Here is a 20,968-nt window from a genome sequence, read left to right as displayed (position 1 = left end):
TGGAAGTTGCGAGGAGCAGTGAGGGTATTTTCATTTCACAAAGAAAATACACTCTAGATTTATTAAAAGAAATAGGCAAACTCAGTTGCAAGGCTGCCAGCACTTCTTTAGAGCCTAATTGGAAGAACAAAGAGAAAGGCAGTGATGAGCATCAAGTAGATAGGGGAAGATTCCAACGCTTAGTGGGAAAACTAATCTACCTATCATATACAAGGCCAGATATTGCTTATGCAGTACGTATAATCAGTCAATTCATGCACTCCCCTACTAAAAGACACCTTGAAGCTGCCTATCATATCCTAAGGTATCTTAAAGGCACACCTAGGAAAGGATTATTATTCAAGAAGAGCAATGAAAGAGGAATAAAGAGTTATACAGATGCAGATTGGGTTGGATCCATTGAGGACATCAAATCCACATCAAGGTATTGCACAAAGCTATGGGGAAATCTAGTCACATGGAGAAGCAAGAAACAACAGGTTTTCTCACATAGCAGTGCCGAGGCTGAGTATTGAGCCATTGCATAGTGCATTTGTGAGGTAATTTGGTTAGAAAAATTAATGAAGGATTTGGCTATGCCGGTAGCATCACCTAAAATACTTTATAGTGATAGCAAATTAGCTATAAGTATAGTGAATAATCTGGTTCAGCATGGCCGGATGAAACATGTTCGAATTGATAGGCACTTTGTCAAAGAAGAAATAGAAACAAGAGACATAAGTTTAACTTATGTTACTACTAAAGATTAAGAAGCAGATATCTTGACCAAGGCAATGAAAAAACAAGGTCATGAAGTGATAAGAGGCAAGTTGAGAATGATAGACATCTATTTACTAGCTTGAGGGGGAGTGTTGGAAAATAAAGAAGAAGCTGTGTATGTGTAAGGATAATCAGCAAGGTAGACTTCTAGATGGAAAAGAAAGAAGCCCGAGATATTCTCAGAATAAACTAAGGAAATCCAAGATTATGTTGATATAGAGTTGTAAACTAGAAAAGTTTATCTATTGCTCTAAAGTAGGAGATTTTTAAGAAATGTTTTGTATGTATATCTATCCCAAGCTAATAGAATTTTCAAGGGTGAAAGACTGAAATTCCCCTACATTATTCTTTCAGCCACAACTATAAAGGTTTGACCAGATGGCATCAAGACTCTGAAATCAGCCATGGGTGTTAGATCTGAGATGAGTTCAAATAATGGGAAACCAATTCTGTAGCCACAATCATGAGGTTTAGAACTGAGCAAAGTTGGCAACTACAAGAAGTGTCTAATTGCTACAATGGATCCGTTGAATTCATTTATAAACTGTTGCAACAACTACATATCTAACCAATTCATTTCAAACTCATTACATGCTCTTGATTTCAAAATGGAGGATATCTATTTGACACCTCATGTTGGGCTTGAGGTTCTCAAGGATGGGACTCAGCGCTATTAAAGGGAACAGAAGACAGATGCAGTCAGTTAGTAATTTTTGTTGCCATTAACTATTAAACCCAATATCAACAAAAGAAATCAAGCAGTCAATTACATATAAACAAAATATATGGGCTGTAAATTATCTCAAATTCCTAATTATGCTGGGGCAATTCTCTAAATACAAATAGCATCCTAAAAGATCTAGCTGCATGCAAAATGATAGAATGGTCCTCAATTCAATAGAAAATCATAGTTGCTTGTGTACAAACAGATAAAACAGTTAACAAATTATCAATTAAAGTTGCTAATTTCCTTTCTTTTCTTCTGTTTCCACCAACGTTTTTTTTTTTTTCCCTTCCTGTTTGATATTTAATAGTTCATGCAATTGAAAAATGAAAAAAACACAGGTAACAGCATAGGTACCTTGAATAACTGTCTCAATCTTGTTGCCGCCATTCTGTTATATAATGTAGATAGCACATGTTGAACATTGCTTATCACATCCCCATGATGTCTCAATCAGATCTGGGTAGCTGTCATCAAAGATATAACCAATTTTCTACTTTTGACTAATGCTTACTGACCAGCTTCGTGACCAAATCTTTGAACCAAGAATTCATCAAGTTGTCCCCAATTTGAGGTACCAGAGTTACTTATATCACCAGTAGGCAGTGATCGGATGCACCCAAGAATGTGCTGAACATCTCGACGGAGCCTGAAACATAAATTAGAAGAGAAGCCATTGTAAATACCAAAAAAATAAATCCACAAAAAAACAACAGGATTTCCAAAATAATACATTAAATTATTAGGTGGTACCTGTTTTTGGCTTGAGAAGTACTAATATCTAAGTGGGAAAATGCTTCTGAAATTTGTGAGTGGAAGATTATAACAACTTGCCTGTAAGTATCACAGCATGTCAATAAATATGTAGAGGCAAATGGGAATATAAATCAAGCTATATCTTTCACATTGTTAAAAAAAATAACAGACTACTACATGTGATCTGAAGTTCTAAATGTGAAAGTTAAACTTAAAACCCTCAAAGTTGTGGGACAGCACTACAAGAGAAAAACCTTATCAAAGCAGAAAAACAATGTGGTAGAACTAAGAAGGAATCAAACATTGGCGGGGTGGGGAGATGAGGTAGGAAATAGGTAAAGTGGTAAGTCCAATAATACAAAGAAAATTTACCAGCATAGGAAGATTAAGCAGGAAATCAATTGAAGGAAATGGAAGGGGAAATCCACACATAAATTAGAGAAACCAACAATCAATAACTGAATGGAAAACCCCATACAAACGCCCATATGCATATTTTGATGGATTCCGTAATAACTATAAGGAACAAAGGACAATGGCAGATAGTTCTTGGATTGAGATGATTGATGCAGCTAAAATTGATATAGCCAACTCCACCTAGTGGGATGAAAGCTTGGTGGTGCTTTTGTTGTGTTGATATTCAGCTTATCATGCAAAGCAAATAGGTTAAGTCCAAGAAATTATTAGTTTTATAGGGAAAAATTGAATTAGAGAACTTTCACAATTAAAGGTTCAAAACCACAAACGCATTATATTGAGTTTCATAAATATTCAATTAAAATAATTTTGAATATACAAGTTGAATTAAATAGAAAATGATTGTATCATGAAATACCAAGCACAAGAAGTAAACTCAGCTTACACATTTAAGTTTTTAACCAAATTGCTGTAGCCACTGGTGGTTAAGTTAGTATTTTCAGTGCTAATGTGGTTACTAACAAGATAATCTGAACTGTACTAATTAGTTGATTTAGTTCTACTTGGACAAATATATTTCCTGGAAGGGTTGCCAAATAACTTCCAAATATTTTGTGTTTCTTAAAAAAATATCCAAAAATGGTTTCCTAGTACATTTTAAAATTATTTTCCAAAGTTTCATATTTGTCAGAATCACTATAATGAATCAAATAAGATTGCAATCAGTTTTCCACTAGTTTCAGCAAGATTTCTTGTTATCTTCCCTTAGCCTATGTTTCGATGTGGTAACGAGGGGGAGGGGACAGGAGGGGAAGGGAGACCCTTTCCCTTGTTTGGATGGAGGTTTCATAATGGTGATAGTCTCCCATCCCCTTCCATACCCTTATTTTGCTTACTCCCTGATTTGAGGTGTAAGGAGGGAGAAGGAAATAGATTTAAAAATATGGCTATTACTTTCACTATATTACCCATGTTATTTTTGTACTTGTTAATTTATTTTAAAAGTGAAAGGGTATGATTGTAACTTTATGTTCTGTTTTTAATTGATCTGTCTAATTCCATTCTCTATCCAAACAAAATAAAGGCTCAATAGGTTCATTTACATTTCATTCTTCCGAAACAATGAAAGGGTAACAAACGTTACATTACTTTCTTTACCTTACCTTACGTTCCATTATGTACTATGCTGTTCTCTACACCAGCTCTTTTCCAAACATAGCATTAATGTTTTTAATGTATCCCTTTATTGTCCTCTAAAGTATTTCTCCAATTTTTTTGTCTTTTAAGAATATGGTACTTATATCAAAACACACCTCCAACCATGTCTCCATCTCAAATACAATATGCTCCAAACTGACCCAGTTCACAAGATTCATTTCGGGTATATTTAAAATGGCTTCTAATTGAAGTATGTGACACAGAATCTCCTTGAAAGCCATTTTCTATTTTTTCTACATTAAACCGACTAGCCCTATGTACAGCATGAAGTGTGATGGTATACTTATTTACTATTTTAGTTTATTTTCTAGCAACTCTAAAATCAATTTGTAAAAATTCCAATTAAGTTTACACAGTTTCAGCAAGATTTCTTCTTTTCCTCTTAATTGCTTTGATGAATCCCCTTCTTTCTTTCTTTCTTTCTTTTTTTAATTGACAGGTTTATTTGATTTATCTCTTTATCGTTTTATAAAGTAGCCAAAAGACTGCAGATAATAACTCAAGCATGATGCATACAGCATATGCAAACAAAGGAAGATTGTAAAAATTGAGTTGGAGAAATAACCGAATTCCTTGTTTCAGAATTTAATGGGTGAAAATGATTTAACTGAATTACATGCTATTGGCACAATTTGCATAAGCCTAGTGTCCCACATCCCTGGTGGTAATCTAGAATGGTACAAAGAATACACTGTGCAGAAACCTAGCATTTGGCACTTACAACCCATGGAAAAGAGAATAATATATAGGCCAAGGGAAAAACAAGATTAAGAAAGTTACCAAATCTCTAATCTAGGAAACAATTTGAAAGTAGAATCAACTATGAAAGGAAACAGTATGAAAGAATATTTGGAAATCTCCTCCGATTTGAGCTTATACTACCGATCTTCCAATACTCCCCCTCAAGCTGGTGAGTAGATGTTTATCATTCCCGACTTAACATTTGCTTCAAAGTTCGGCCTTGATAGGGATTTTGTAAGAATATCAGCTTCCTACTGCTTTGTTGGAACTAAGGCAAGGTGAATGTCCCACTGTCAATTTCTAATTTGATAAAGTTCCTATCGATCCTCACATGTTTCATCCTATCATGTTGAATAGGATTATGGACTACGCTGATGGCAAATTTACTGTCACTGTATAGTTTCATAGGCTCTTCCATTGGAATAGAGAGATCTTGTAGCAATCTACTAATCCAAATTAGTTCACACACCCCTTGAGAAATAGCCCTATATTCAACTTCGGCACCACTTCTTGCAACTACCATTTGCTTCTTGCTTCTCGAAGTTACCACATTTCCCCATACTCTTGTGCAATACCCACTAGTGGACTTTATGTCTTCAACTGAACCTACTAGTCTGCATCTACGTAGCGCTTAACACCTCATTGGTCATTTTTCCTAAATAGTAAACCCTTTCCTAAAGTACCCTTTAGGTAGCGAAGAATCTAACTCATTGCTTCAAAATGCCTCTTAGTAGGGGCATGCCTGAATTGACTCACCACATTGACGCTATAAGCAATATCAAGCCTGCACGAAACTGAGACATACTCAGGAGATGTGCTGGAAGCTAAATGGTAAACCACCAAGCAAGGATTGGGGAAATAGAGGCGGACAACAACAACGGAGCTAGGGGCAAGCCAATATGGCAGCACTGCAAGTGGAAAAATTGACCCAAGAACCAAAGGAGTTCAACAAGGAAGAGATTGAGACAACATGTACGTACTCTTGAAAAACCGTCATCTTTAGGTAACTGCTCACTGATGCACTTAGGTAAACTTCCAATCTCTCAAGCTTTAAATGCATCGGGACTCATAGATTATTGATTCTGGAACCACTAACCATATGACTCATTCCTCTCGATTTTTCGACTCATAGTCACCCTGTTCTAGCAATAGAAAAATTATCACTGCTGATGGTTCCTTGATCATAGTACCTAAGTAGGATGGATAAAAATCAGTCCTGAACTTATTATAAAGAATGTCCTTCGTGTGCCTAAACTATCCGCCAACCTTTTATAGTATCCAAACTATCCTATGATGTGAATTGCAAAAGTGAATTTTCTGCCATCTTGCTGTTTGTTTCAGGACCAGAATTCGGGAATGATGATTGGTTGTGCTAAGGAACGGGAAGGTTTATACCATCTTGAGAAAGCTGAGAAACCAACAGTTGGCAAGTGGACCCAGCCCTTTAACCCATCTTTTTGAACAGCATCTACCCAATAAAGACAGTTTGGCTGCACCATTACAGGCTAGGACACCTTTTTCACCTCTTAAGATTATGTTCCCTTCTTTGTGTCAAGAATCAAGGTTGTTATTGCCAAGAATCAAGGCTGGGAATTCTGGAATTAAGTATGGAGATTTAAGGCTAGAATTAAGGATGTAATTAGCCTCCTGTATATAGAATCTTACCTTAATTAGGTGATTAGGAAAATCTGCTCCTGTTTCCATATCCATAAATTCTCTACTGTATATATATCTCCATTCTATTCAATGAAATACATACAGAAGTTCTTACCCTAATTCTCCATGTTTCTAGGTTATTTTTCTTCTTCCAGCCTTCATCGCCACCATCACACAACTGCAGTCCTGCCTTCATCGCAGTTCTGTAGTCCTGCCTCCATCCCTAGATTAGAAGTCTAGGATTTTGTTCAGGTATTCATCGCCGACAGCCAAGTACTAACGACAGCCCCTACTATTGCTGCCGACAGTCCTCCCATCATCGGAAGCCTGCGACAAGAGACCTTTTCTGCTGCCGACAGCAAGCCTTGTTGCCGCATGCCAGTTCCTGTTAATCCGAAATGTCTACCACTTCCAACAAAGTCAATTCCAGCAACATAGAGGAAGCACCGACAGTCTCAGGGGTTCTGCAATTGAGAGAGCTACAGCAAATCAATGCCGCCTACCATTTGACCAGAAAGAATTACTTGAAATGGTCCCACTTAGTCATGACTATTTTAAGGGAAAAGGAAAGATCAGCCATATTTTGGAGACCGGACAAAAAGAAGGGGATCCAACCTAAGCAACATGGGACGAGGAAGACTCCATGATAATGGCATGGGTCTGGAATTCAATGGCACCTGAAATCAGTGACACCTGCATGTTCCTGCCAACAGCAAAAGAGGTATGGGAATCTATCCAACAAACCTACTCGAAGGTCAAAGATGCTGAACAAATCTATGGGTTGAAGATCAAAATCACTTCAACTAGATAAAGAAACAAGAAGTTACAGAATATGTCAATCTCCTGAAAGGATTGTGGCAAGAGATGATCATTACAGGCTTATAGAGATGAAAAAGAGTGATGATGCAGCAACCTTGAAGACCTTCATAGAGAAAGATAGAACAAAATACTCAATGGGATGGTCCTATGAAGTTGTATTGTGACAATAGGTCTACAATCAGCATTGCACACAATCCTCTGCAACATGACCAAACAAAACATATTGAGATTGATCGACATTTTATTAAGAAGAAGCTGGATAATGGCCTTATTTACACCCTTTATGTACTGAGTGACAATGTCTATTCACCAACTTGAGAGGGAGTTTCGAGAATCAAGGCAAGAAATAGGATGTAATAAGTCAAAATTTTGTAGGGGCTGTAATTAGGCTATGATTATGTCTATATTACTGTAAATAGATGATTACCCCAATTAGGAGATTAGGAGATTTATTTCCATACATATATAAGCATCTCTTGTGTATATATTCCTATTGATTCAATGAAGAGAAAACAGAAAATTCTACCATAATTTCCCACAATCAAAGGTCCAAAAGACACCAGAGACTCTAGTCTAATAAAGAAAACAACTTTTGAAAGATCCACTGGCACGCATATCCATTTCCATGGAAAAGAACAATCCTGATGTTACACTAAAGCATTGCAAAAGGATTTGACTTTAAACCAACTCAGTACCCCTTGGACCAACACAAAAAAGCCCTCACCAGAGAAGGAAGTGGCTGGCAGAGAACACCGAAAAGACAAGGGAGCACCTCTGACCTCCAAAACATTCAAGTCCCTCAAAACTCCAAAACCTGAGTAACAGTATGCCTTCCTTTCTTTTAGTACTTACTGAGGCATCTTCATCAATCCAATCCAAGCCAAGTTAAGCAAAGACATCTCATAAAGCTCAGATACCATAAATGGCACAACACTGAGACCTCTTATCATTCCCAATGACAAAACAATGACAATTTGAAAACTTAAACCATATCCAACAATTACCTTTCCAAAGTTGTACCTAGTGAGACATGAGAATCACAGAAGTTTGATTCCCCACCCAATGTCATATGTTCCACCACCACCCAACAACATGTATCATGTTCCAAGTAAATTACCATGACCACTTAACCACAAGAGCTAACTAAACTCTTCAAAGGTGTTAAATCCTCAGACAGTCTTAAAATGAAGCAGACCTGTTTCCCTATGGTATTTCAACCTCCCATTGCCCACAACCAACCCCAACCCCCTTCTCTCCCCAAAAAAATAAATAAATAAATAAAATCTCTCTGTAGCTTTTCAAGACACACCCACATTAGGAGAAGCAATAAATAAGAACCATATACACTCAATTTGCTAATGCTATTGCTTAATTTCCAATAGTTCATACCATAAAGCACGGTAGCTATATAATCTTCCATAAAAATTTTACTTCCAATCTCACAGATATGGATTAATCATGTAACACTAACGAAACACTTCCTTCTCGTTCATCCTCCTCAATTCTATAAGTAGCATGGATGCATATCTCTTTTATCCTTATGTATGATCAAGTGAAGGGAGCAAAGTTGCTCTTTTTGGTATTTTATTGCCCTTTGCACTAGCTACTTTTTTGTTCCCAGATTGATTTCTACCTAAAATGGATGAAAGTTTCAGAGCATTCATTTTGAATAGGTTTTGGATGCAAGCACTTATATGATAAGTCATGGACATGAAGAATGTGAAAATAATTTTTTTTTTCTATTTTGGTAAATGTAGATGTATTTATAGGCAAATATGAATAATTAATTTTAGTTTTATATAAATTTAATGTTTATTTGAAAGCATGTTCTTGTCATAAAGTCCTAATATTCTTGCAAAATGTCATATTGCTGTTGCATCTGCATCGTATAACCATATATGTGATTCTCAATGCATAGTCAATTCATCCATAGTTAAAGCAAAAGATAATATTCAAAAATATCAAGACTAGAAGCACAAAAGGACCCTACACATGTTTTACATAGGCCCTGACAAAGGGTAGTATAAGCTATGCTGCCACAAATCCTTGGGGGAAGAAAATAGTAAAAGGATCCACAGCATGAATGCAACAGAGTTCCAGATGGTTTTGGATTTCAGGATCCTGAGTACTAAGGTGGTGTTCTCTTTTGTGTTTCAGTATTTAATTTTGAGTTTTGAATTCATTTTTATTTTTGTGTTTTAAGTGTCTGTTTTGAGATTTTTAAAAACGCGTTCTTTTTGTCATTCTGAAAAATTGTTTCTTAAAATAGAAAACTAGAAAACGAATTTGCTTTGAAATTTTAAAAAAAACATATTTTATGATATTTTATTCAATAAATTTGATTATTAAATAATAAAGTTAACTCTTTTTAATATAACATTTTAAATTAAATATTATTATACATAATATGTGTAATACACTTAATAATATACTATATGTTATCCTATATTTTTAATTATAATATATATATACTACATAACTCCGCCTAGGGATATTATCCATTGTCGGTCCCAAGCCCGAATAAAGCAGGAGAGTTGTGTTAGGTAGCCGACAGCCAACGTAAAATCTAGTCAGATCCAAAATATGAACTCTAGACAAACTATGAAAAATCGTTGGGGCGCAATCCATCATAGCGACGAGCTACATTGCCCGCATGTAGTGTCAAATGAGCTAGGGTCACTGCATCGACACCTAGATGTAGTGACAAATGAGCAAGGGTCCTCACATTTGCTTGGACGAATGCGAGTAAAGAAGCTAGTCTAAAATCAAAAACAAAATCAAATTCAAAGTCCAAGCCAAAATCAAAATCATAGATTAAGGATTGGGTTATGGAACATAAGAACATTAACAGGCAAAACTATGGAAGTGGTGGATGTGATGATTAAGAGAAAGGTTAATATTATGTGCTTTCAAGAGACAAGATGGGTAGGGAAAAAAGCAAAAACTTTATCAGAAACTGAATATAAAATATGGTACATAGGAAATGATTGAGCGAAATATGGAGAGGGAATTATTATCGATAAAAGTTTAGTAGATGAGGTAGTGGATATAAAGAGAATATGGGAAAAATTATTATGGTGAAGATTGGTCTAGGAAGAATGACTATGAATATCTTTAGTACATATGCACTACAAGCGAGATTAGGTGAGGAGATAAAAGAAAAATTCTGGGAGGACCTAAAAAGACTCATACAAATGATACCAAGAGGAGAAAAAATGATTATAATAGGTGACTTAAATGGACACGTGGGTAGAGATGGAAACGGCTATAGAGCGATACATGGAAAGTATGGATTCGGGGAAATTAATAACGAGGGTACGTCTATTTAGATTTTTCCATGGCATATGGGCTCATCATAACCAACACTAGGTTCAAAAAACGGGACGAACACTTAATTATATATAAAAATGTTACATTAAACACCCAAATAGATTACTTCCTCATGAGACAAGATGATCGGTTATGTTGTACGGATTGTAAGGTGATACCGAGACAGTGTTTGACTACTCAACATAGACTTTTGGTACTTGACGTCCAAATAAGAAATTGGAAGAGGAAAAAACACATAAAACAAAATCCAAGAATTAGGAAGTGCGATTTAAAAGGGGAGAAACAATTAAGCTTCAAAGAAAAATTAAGAGGTAGAAGGGAATAGAATGGGGAAGGACAAGCAAACCAAATGTGGAGGGAAATGGCTATTGCCCTGAGAAGTACGGTAAAGGTACTCCTTGGAGAGACAAATGGTAGAACCCCAAATCTTAAGGAGTCTTGGTGATGGAATGAAGAGGTACAATTGAAAATTAGAAATAAGAAAACTTACCATAATGTTGTATATTAGTGCAACAATGAAAAAAACCTAAAAAATTATAAAGAAGCGAAAAAGGCAACAAAAAGAGTTGTTAGTGAAGCAAGGCCAAAAGCATATGAGAATCTATATAAACGATTTGATACAAAAGATGAAAAAAGGGATATATATAAATTAGTTAAAGCATGGAAAAGAAAAACAAGGGATCTAAACCAAGTGAAATGCATAAAAGATGAAAACCAAAATGTATTAGTGAATGAGAGAGTGATTAAAGAGAGATGAAATGAGTATTTCGCAAAATTATTCAATGATGGTGGGGACACAAGAGTTAGGTTGGGACATCTTAGTAACTCCGAAGGGAACGTGAACTATACATTTTATCGACGCATAAGTTCAAAAGAAATAAGGCAAGCATTAAAAAAGATGAAAAATCATAAGACTGTGAGACCGGATAATATATCAATAGAAGCATGGAAATGCATGGAAGAAGAAGGCATCACCTGACTAACGAAATTATTTAACACGATCCTTAAATCAAAAAAGATGCCAGATGAGTAGAGGAAGAGTACTTTAGTTCCTGTATACAAAAACAAAGGAGATGTTCAAAACTGTCAAAATTAAGTTAATGAGCCATACCGTGAAACTCTGGGAGAGAGTAATAGAGCAGAGGCTCAAAAAAGAAACAAACGTCTCGAAAAATTAGTTTGGTTTCATGCCTGGTAGGTCAATAATGGAAGATATATACTTATTGAGACGCCTAATGGAAAGGTATCAAGATCATCAGAAGGACCTGCATATGGTGTTTATAAATCTAGAAAAGGCCCATGATAGGATCCCTAGAGAAGTATTATGGAAGATTTTAGAGAAGAAATGAGTCTGAATAGCCTATATACAAGCCCTTAAGGACATGTATCACGGTACAAAAACAAGGGTCAGAACATGTGGAGGGCATACTGAACCATTTAAAATTAGAATGAGATTGCATCAACGCTATGCACTAAGTCCATACTTATTTGCTTTAGTAATAGATGAACTCACTAAACACATTCAGAGAGAGATGCCATGGTGTATGCTATTTGCAGATGACATAGTGTTGGTGGATGAAACAAAAGAGGGAGTGAATACTAAGCTTGAGTTGTGGATAAACAATTTAGAATCTAAGGGATTTAAATTAAGTAGAAGGAAAACATAATATATAGAATGTAAATTTAATAAGAAAGCAAAAGTGGATGATGTTATAATAAAATTGGAAGATCAAATCATACAACGAAAAGACCATTTTCGATATTTGGGATCAATGATTCAAAAAGATGGAGAAATTCACGAAGATGTCACGCATAGAATTAAGGAGAAATGCATCGGGGGTGTTATGTGATGGTAAAATCCCATTAAAACTGAAAAGAAAATTCTATAGAAAAGCTATAAGATCAGTTTTGTTGTATGACTCAGAATATTGGGCAGTCAAATACCAACATGAGCAAAAGACGAGCGTAGTGGAGATGAGGATGCTAAGATGGATGTGTGGCCATATAAAAAAAGACAAAATTAGAAATGAGGTTATTCGTAATAAGGTAGAAGTAGCATCGATCGAGGAGAAGATGAGAGAGACTAGACTAAGATGGTTTGGTCATGTGAGAAGAAGACCAAAAGACGCTCCTATGAGGAGAGTTGATGAAATGGAACCAAGTAGTCAAAAAAAGAGGTAGGGGTGTTCACGGTACAGTTTGGGCGTTTTAGGCTATTTTCAACACGCCAAACCGCATGTGCGGTTTGGCATTAAACCAAATCGCACGGTTTGGTTTGATCCGCAAAAACCGCACCGCAATTTGAGCTGTGCAATATTGGCAGAGCAACAAGCACATATCTAAAACCAAGACATACCGACTGCTCTACGTCACAAACAAAGCAAATAACCTGAAACATCAATTCCAAATCCACACCTCTCATGATTTGCAGACAATAAAACAAAAAAATAATTGAGCAAAAGAACAGAAAGAGCGAAATAAAGAAATCCGTAATAAAAACATACTTGCTTAACAAACACACTATACTGATCTTGCATTAATCTTTCAACTAGAAATTCCAAGAAAACGGAGAAACAAATCTAGAATTTACTACAAGAAATTCTAAGGTTTTTTTTTTTTTTTTTCCAATCAAAGCGAAGATTGGAACAATAAAATCATCGAATAATTGAAACGAGCCTGAATCAAGCTCTCTCGCCTTGGATCCTCCTGGAGGGCCGCCACAGTGCTGCTCTTAAACCTAAGGTCCGTCTTGAAGTCCTACGCGATCTCCCTCACAAGCCTCTAGAACGGCAACTTCGTACTCTTCTAGTCCTTCCGGATCTCCCTCAGAGCCACCGTCCCCAGCTAGAACCTGTGCAGCTTCTTCACCCCTCTTGTTTTAGGTGTCGACTTCCTCGCTGCCTTTGTTGCCAGCTATGTCCTCAGCGCCTTCCCGCCGATCGATTTTCGAGTAGTGAAAGAAGACTTTAGTTTCAGGCTGCTTCTGTACGCTTCTCCTTGGCAAAACCATATCAAATCGGCAGATCCCCTTGAGTCCTTGGTGGGTTAGAGGCATGTGGCGCTAGGCAGTGGGTAGAGAGAAGAAATAGACGGGAAGGTTGGGAATTGGAAGTGATTAGGGTTACATGTTGTTCCCTTTTATATTTTTTATTTATTTTTTTTATTTTATTATTAAAATATTACTTGAGTGGTTCGGTTTAAAACCGAACCGCCAAATTTTCAAAACGCAAACCGCAATTTGCAATTTTTTAAACCGCATCGAACTGTTCATCCGAAAAAACCGCACGGTGCGGTTCAGCCAGTTTTCACAGTCAGTTAGTTTTTTTGAACACCCCTAACGGTTAGTCGATTTTTTTAAATAAATATATAATTTTATTTTCCAAATTTAAGAATAAATTTTTCTTTTTTTTTCTTCATTTCTTCATTTCTTTTTTTCTTTTTCTTTTTCTATTCTCTCCAACACCTGCAACTTCTCCATCGCCAGCGACCACTGTCAACCGAAGACTCATACCATCAAAGTCTACCATTAGAAAGGCTAAGCCAAGGGGCTTAACATACACAAAAATAGGCCAGATTTAACGGCTGGATTTTCATATATTTGATTTTTAATTTTCAGTCAAAACGCAAAAAAACGCAGTCAATCGCCACCGGCCACCATGGCTGGTGGTTTTTGGCGATCAGAGGCCTCGAGTGCCTTATGCATCGCCATGGCCATCGTTTGGATGTTGCTTGGCCATCGGCATCATTAAGCCATCATCACCAACTTCATGTGGCCGCCGACGATGGAGGATGAAGGAGAAAAGCGGAGTCATCGGTGGCGGGCGAGGTTGACGGCAGCTTGAGAAGAAAGGGAAGAGAGGAGAGAGACTATGGGTTTTGTGCGAGATTGGGTTTTGGGTGTTTTTTTTTTTTTTTGGGGCGGGGGGGGGGTGGGGGGGTTGTTTTATGCGCTAATTTTGGCTAAAAACACCCAAAACAAAGTAAACGTGTTTTCAGTATTTTGAAAAATTAAAAACTCAAAACGGGTTAAAAACAACAAAGAGAACGGGGCCTAAATGTTTAAAGACATTTCAAAGTCAACAAAAATTGTGAATAGTTTTCATCAATTAGTAGAATCTCTGACAACTACAGAAACAGTCTTCCTTACTGGGACAAATATATAAATAAATAAGCAAGTCATATAAATTCTGCTCTATTGTGTATTAGCATTACAGTTCTAGGTCAGACCTGAAAATTGCTTGAAGGTCAACCTCATGCAGAGTTCGGGATAATACACGCTGAAGATAGCCAACTTCCTGTAAATCAATAAATCATATCAATTAATCAATGCAAATTCAACATTTCAGCTAGAGCATTGCCATCAGAAATTTAACCTCTCAACATAATATTAAACTAAGAACTCTGTAGATAAAACTTCAAAACATTTTTCAATAAATCCCTTGTCACTCAAATGCAAATGTAGCTATCAGTAAACACCACACAACAATGGGGAATTTTCCATCCTTTTCTTTCTCCATTTTCCTTTTCCTCATCAAAGCTGGTGGACAGACTTCAGCACATAATAGTGTTAGAAGATCAGTGAAGATATTTTAAGAACAAATTTGCACTTGCCAAGAATTGGTTGTTGGTATTGACATGTAATTAAAGTTCTTCCAAGAACAAAATTGCAACAATTTCCAGCTTTCTGCTTTTTTTGGTCCTCAAAAATTCGTTGTTATACATCACTGAATTCTTGGTGCAATGTGCAACAAAGTGAACAAGCTGAACTTTTAACATGGCTCTTTTTCAATTTACTTTTTTTCTATCCACCTTACATTTGACTAACAGGTCAGAATTTTTCAGCAAGTACAGTTCTAACTGAGTTTTCAGTCAAAGAATTCTCACTGCAATAGATATTTCTATGAATTGGTTCCCACACAAATTCAGTGTTAAAACATGTTTGAAAAAATTGCAAAATTATTTATGACTAGAAAAAGAATAAAATGCAAATATCAGAGGTACAAGTCATTAAATTTGAAAGTACATATTATTAGAACTAGTGTTGTACATATATTATATTTATGCTAGATAGTGTTGTACATATATATTAGGAAGATATGTTGTTCCATGGTTGTACCTTGTACATTGGTAAAAATATATATATATATATATACACCACATTGTGAATAAAAATACATAATACTATTTTCTTGTCAAAATACAACATGGTATCTGTTAAAGTGTTGTCTCAAGTATAGGATAATAAGATCAATGAAATCAGTGCATTTTGAGGGCCAATGAAGAATTAAATAGAAGTTTATATCTCAAATCTATAATTAGTGATAGTTGGAGAGTTAAACTGTAAATATCTAAAAGTCTTCATTGGGATGTCCACCTTCTGTTATAAATAGAAGGCAGAAGGAGTCATTTATGAGCATGAAATTCTGTCGAGTGCATGTATTCTGTTAAAGGAAAGGCTAAATGATTGATAACACTTTGTAATCTTGGGAGAGAATCGTATAGGTGTACTCGAAAAGGAGAGACTGTTGTACCGATTGATTTCTGATTAAATCAAGACTGCTCTCGGGGTGATTTCAAGACTGGATGTAGGTTTGCTTTTAAGCAATATGAACCAGGATAAAATGTTGTTTTGTGTTTGTGGTTTGAATGTTTTATTTTTGTTTTCATTCTTTTAATTTTGTTCTTACAATTTTAGTTTCTTATTTCTGTTGTTTTGGATTGATTTCGAGTGAGGAGTTGAGAGAATGGACACTTGTAAACATTGTTTGAGTTGTCAAAAGAGCTCCTAATCATAACAGTATCAGAGCCACAAGACAAACCCTAACCCAACCCTAGGTCCAGCACCAATCGCCGCTGTCACTGTTGCCAATCGATGCCAGTCACTTCGTCTGTTGTCGGTTTCTCAAATCTCGTGCATCACAACCATTTCTCAGATCTCGTGCATCGCGACTAATTTCTCAAATCTCCTGTGGCTATTTCCAACTATCATCACCGCTACTTCACGATCTACCATCGTCGTCGCTATCACTACTACTTCGCCAATCTGCCATTGTCGTCGCTGCTCCTTCCGTCGCAGTTTCAGATCTCACCTCCTTCCATCGCGAAAGGTCTCAAATCTCGCCTCCATTGCTATCGTCTCGCCAATCTGTCGTCACTGTTAGCCATCATTGGTCACCGATTTGCCATCACTGTTAGCCACCGTCAGCCGGTCTCAAATCTCTCTGGTTTGTATCAACTCTTTGGTTTCAAATCTGGGTTTTGCAATTTTAGATCTAGTTTGGAGTAGCATATGATCTATCTATCTAGTTGGGCTTGGGTTTTCTTCTATGGCCTCTTCAAATCCTGAAATGGTGAGTTCCTCGTCGACTATGATTGTACCTGTGACTATTCTTGTACCTGTACCGTCTTTATCTGGTGTTGCAGCCATTACCACTAACAAATTGAATGGTAAGAACTATATGTCTTAGTCAACATATGTTCAAATGTGGTTTCGTGAGCATGGTGTCAGTGACCATTTGAACATAAGAGCAAGACAGGTTTTGAAAAGGGTAGTAGGTATCCATTTTGATGAAGACTTAGCCATATGCCAAGGGTGGTGAGTTTGTTAAGTTTTTGCCTAAGATTAGTCCTATGGCTCGAAAGTATATAACGTACAAAAGAAAACAAGCCCTTGAAGACCGGTTTCTTTCTAGAAGTAGTTAGGCATTTGTAACAATAATTACCAATTAAGGTAACTACCAATTACTTAGGCATTTTTTCTTGTAACTCCCGCCTATATGTTATGTTCTATAAATAGAAAGCCAAGGTGAGTCTTTCTTTCCTTGGATTTTCATTATATCTTGTATCGTGTACTGTGTGAGAGAAAAGACTAGACATATCCTTTGTAATCTCGGTAAGAATAGCTTGGTCAAAGAGTTGTGGGTGCAGTGCAGTGTATCGGTTGTATTTTCAAGATAGTGGAAGCCATAAGCCCTCTGATCAATCTAGACGTAGGATTCACTAGTTCAAAGGTGATCCGAACCAAGATAAATCCGTTCTCCCTTGTGTGTGTGTTGTGTTGTTTCTGTTCTATTCTTATTCTGTCATTATCATGACAATTCTGTGTCTTCCTTGAGGGATTGAGTGCAAGTGTGTGACATGAATCTGTTCAACAATCTGAGCGTGTTTTTCTTTCTATGGCCACCATTCAACAGTGGCCTCTTTATCAGCTGGATATTAAAAATGTTTTTCTTCATGACGACCTTCAAAAAGAAGTGTATATGGAACAACCTCCTAATTTTGTTGCTCAGGGGGAGTCCCGACTAGTATGTCACCTGAATAAGTCCTTATATGGCCAGAAGCAATCTCCCCAATGCTAGTTTGGTCGCTTCAGTTCTGTCATCCAATCTTTTGATATGAGTAGAAGTGAAGCTGATCATTCTGTTTTCTATCGTCATTCTCTTGGTGGAGTCATATTATTGGTGGTGTACGTAGATGACATTGTTATTACAAGAAATGATAACGTCGGTATTAGGCAATTGAAGACTCATTTGCATACTTATTTTCAGACCAAGGATTTGGGCAAGTGAAATATTTTTTTGGCATTGAGGTAGCTCAATCTGCCCATGGTATGTGCATCTCTCAAAGGAAGTATGCCTTAGATATTTTGGAAGAGACTAGCAAGCTTGATTCCCAGCCTATAGATACTCATATGGATGCTAATGTTAAGCTTGTACTAAGACGGGGGGAGCCTTTGGAGGATCCTTAGCGATATAGGAGACTTATTGGGAAGCTTAATTACCTCATCATTACACAGCCAAGTATCTCTTTTGTTGTTAGTGTGCTAAGTCAATTCTTGGACTCCCCGTGTGATAGTCACTGGCACGCTTTAGTGCGTATCTTGAGATACATTAAAAGTGCTCCTGGTAAAGGCTTGTTTGAGAACAAAGAACACAAGCAGGTTGTTGGATATACTAATGCAAATTGGGTTGGTCGGCCTACAGATATGCACTCTACCTAGGGTTATTGTATCCTAGTTGGAGAAAATTTGGTGTCATAAAAAAGTAAGAAACAAAATGTTGTGGCTAGATCTAGTGTAGAAGTGGAATATTGAGCCATGGCTTTACCCACATGTGAGTTGATTTGGCTTAACAAACTTTTTACAGGCCCTGAATTTGGACATTCAGGGCCTATGCAACTTACTTATCATAATCAGGCAGCTCTTCATATTGCCTCTAATCCAGTTTTTCATGAGCAGACCAAACACACAGAGATAGACTGTCATTTTGTGAAACAGAAATTAATTTTTGGAGAGATTAGTACCTCATTTGTTGGCTCTCATAACTAATTGGCTGATTTTCTTACCAAGGCATTACGGGGTCCATAGCTTGCCTACATTTGTACCAAGTTAGGCACATATAATATATATGTGCCCGCTTGAGGGGAAGTATTAGAACTAGTGTTGTGCACATATTATATATATGCTAGATAGTGTTGTACACATATATTAGGAAGATATGTTGTCCCATGGTTGTACCTTGTACATTGGTGTGTGTGTATATATATATATACACACCACATTGTGAATAAAAAATACAAAATACTTTTCTCCTCTCAAAATACAATGCATATAAATATGCCAAGCAGAATGCATTCATGTTATCCTGTAGTAAGACTGAAAATCTGAATATTGTGGCTCAAAAAAGGGCAGCAAAAATCTAGCTAAAATAATGTATCAACAAAGACAATTTTGAAGCTGTACCTTTGTGATGGATCGAGCAAACTGACTTGGCTGTGAATCAGAATCTTCTGGCCTGTTCCAACTCTCAACAAGTTGTGGCAACCCACGAAGGTGAACCAATAACCTCTCTCTCATTATTTGAACAAGTTTTGAATGTATCTCATCTCTGTGAATTTTATAATCCTAATGGAGTAAAAGAAACAGAAACAGCTGTAAGGAATCTTGCACGAAGTGAAGATGATAGCAGATTAAGGCTTTTCATGATGATTGATGACGATGAAGCAAAGCGCATTAAGAATGCACCACGTAGAAGGGGCAAACAGCAGAGATAAATAGCTTAAAACAAATTATAAACAAGCAAAGATTCAAGAACCTAACACGAATTCTCCCTGAGCCACCAAGAAAGGGAAACGAGAATGTTTCCCTTAATGCTACAACACCTGGCCTATTAAATCAGTTACTGAAACAGACATAAATCCAATGAACTTCCAGGATGAGAATAAGATACTCCAATATTACAGACAAAATAAAAAAGTAAACGGTGGTCCACCAACTCTCCATCCTTTTAACAAAAAGAAAGCACCTACTGACCATGCTTTTCATGATCATCCAAGGTAAGAATAGAACCAAGGGAAGTTATTGTCCACAAGAAAAAGGAAGTCTTAGGAGGAGCTTTAGACCTCCACAAGGACTTCTAAGGGAAATCAACACACAATGAGTGAAAAAGGCGCCATCACTCAACAGATGCCAAATCCATCTATCCACACCATGCATTCACTTTGATAACTTTGCAAGATGTCAAATAAAGAAATTAAGAAATCAACTTCCCAATCTCAAAGGTTGTGTTTGAAAGATGGGATTGTCACAATCCCAAGGGCATAGAAGTAATTGTTCTATTGCATGTATTTTTTCTTTGTTGTACCTTAGATTGCTATAATGTTGTAATTTGTTACTAACTGAAGGGATGTAACAGCATATAAATAGGCTAAAGTAGGAGAGAATAAGATATTGATGAATGATAATTCACTCTATTTCCCTTTCAAATTGTCTCTCTCTCTCTCTCTCTCTCTCTCTCTCTCTGTTTCATCTGAACTCTCCCCCTTTCTTCTGAATCCTCCCTCATTTTTATCTGTTTCTCCCTTCATTTTTGTCCTAATTCTCCCTTGGATTCTTCCAATTTCCCATTCAAACCCTAGGTCCTAACATTTGGTATCAGAGCCAATGGTCCTCCAGCCATTGGACGATGATTGGGTGAGAAGAAGGCGTCGCCGGGGGGGATCGTTGAATCACAACAATCACAACTTCGATTCCAACGAGTAAGAAAGGCATGAAGTGGAAGTAGGTCTGGGGGTGATCATTGAATCACAGTGATTGCAAATAGAGTCCAGGCAATCTTGAATTCACAATGATAGTGAGTAGATAGCGATCAGTTGCAAGGGTTCCAATGATCAGTTTGGATTGGGGCGTGGGTCGTAGCTGTGGAAGAGTAGTTTATGTTTGTTCTGTTTGTTATTCTTTAATTACCAGTTTGTTGATCGTTAGTTATTCTGTTAGTAGGCGGTAGTTTATGTTCAGCTGTATATAAGGACAATCGCGTCCTTAGTTGTAAATAAGACAATTAATTCAATCTTCAATAACATTTTGAGTAGAGGTATTTTTCATCTCGCTTTCTTCCTATGCGACCTTGAAGCTCTCGCTTCAGTAGTTGTTGTCAGTCTTGATTGGCAGTGAGTGCAACGACTCTTAACTAAGAGTTCTAGCAATTCTTGTTTGAAGTGTGAAAGCAAAGCAGAACTAGGCGACTTTCAAATGTGATCCAAAGGCAATAC

General features: G+C 36.8%; 1 protein-coding gene across 4 annotated transcripts in view; it reads right to left on the bottom strand.

Moving 5' to 3' along the window:
- The window catches only part of LOC127795604 (vacuolar protein sorting-associated protein 54, chloroplastic), a 74,565-nt gene that overhangs the window by 9,812 nt on the left and 43,785 nt on the right, over nucleotides 1-20,968 (bottom strand). For 3 of the 4 annotated variants that reach the window (XM_052327385.1, XM_052327383.1, XM_052327384.1), the window contains 4 exons: nucleotides 19,161-19,322; nucleotides 14,648-14,715; nucleotides 2,237-2,317; nucleotides 1,841-2,132 (listed from right to left, as the gene is read on the bottom strand). In XM_052327385.1, the coding sequence (XP_052183345.1) occupies nucleotides 1,994-2,132; nucleotides 2,237-2,317; nucleotides 14,648-14,715; nucleotides 19,161-19,322 (450 nt within the window). In that variant the 3' untranslated portion in view covers nucleotides 1,841-1,993. Of the gene's footprint in view, nucleotides 1-1,840; nucleotides 2,133-2,236; nucleotides 2,318-14,647; nucleotides 14,716-19,160; nucleotides 19,323-20,968 lie in introns of those variants that run through there. The other variant, XM_052327386.1, reaches the window with a different exon arrangement.

This window comes from Diospyros lotus, chromosome 2, assembly GCF_014633365.1.
Source record: "Diospyros lotus cultivar Yz01 chromosome 2, ASM1463336v1, whole genome shotgun sequence".
Lineage (NCBI taxonomy): Eukaryota > Viridiplantae > Streptophyta > Magnoliopsida > Ericales > Ebenaceae > Diospyros > Diospyros lotus.
Note: the sequence above shows the minus strand (reverse complement) of the source record. Positions and strands in the feature narration are given on the sequence as shown.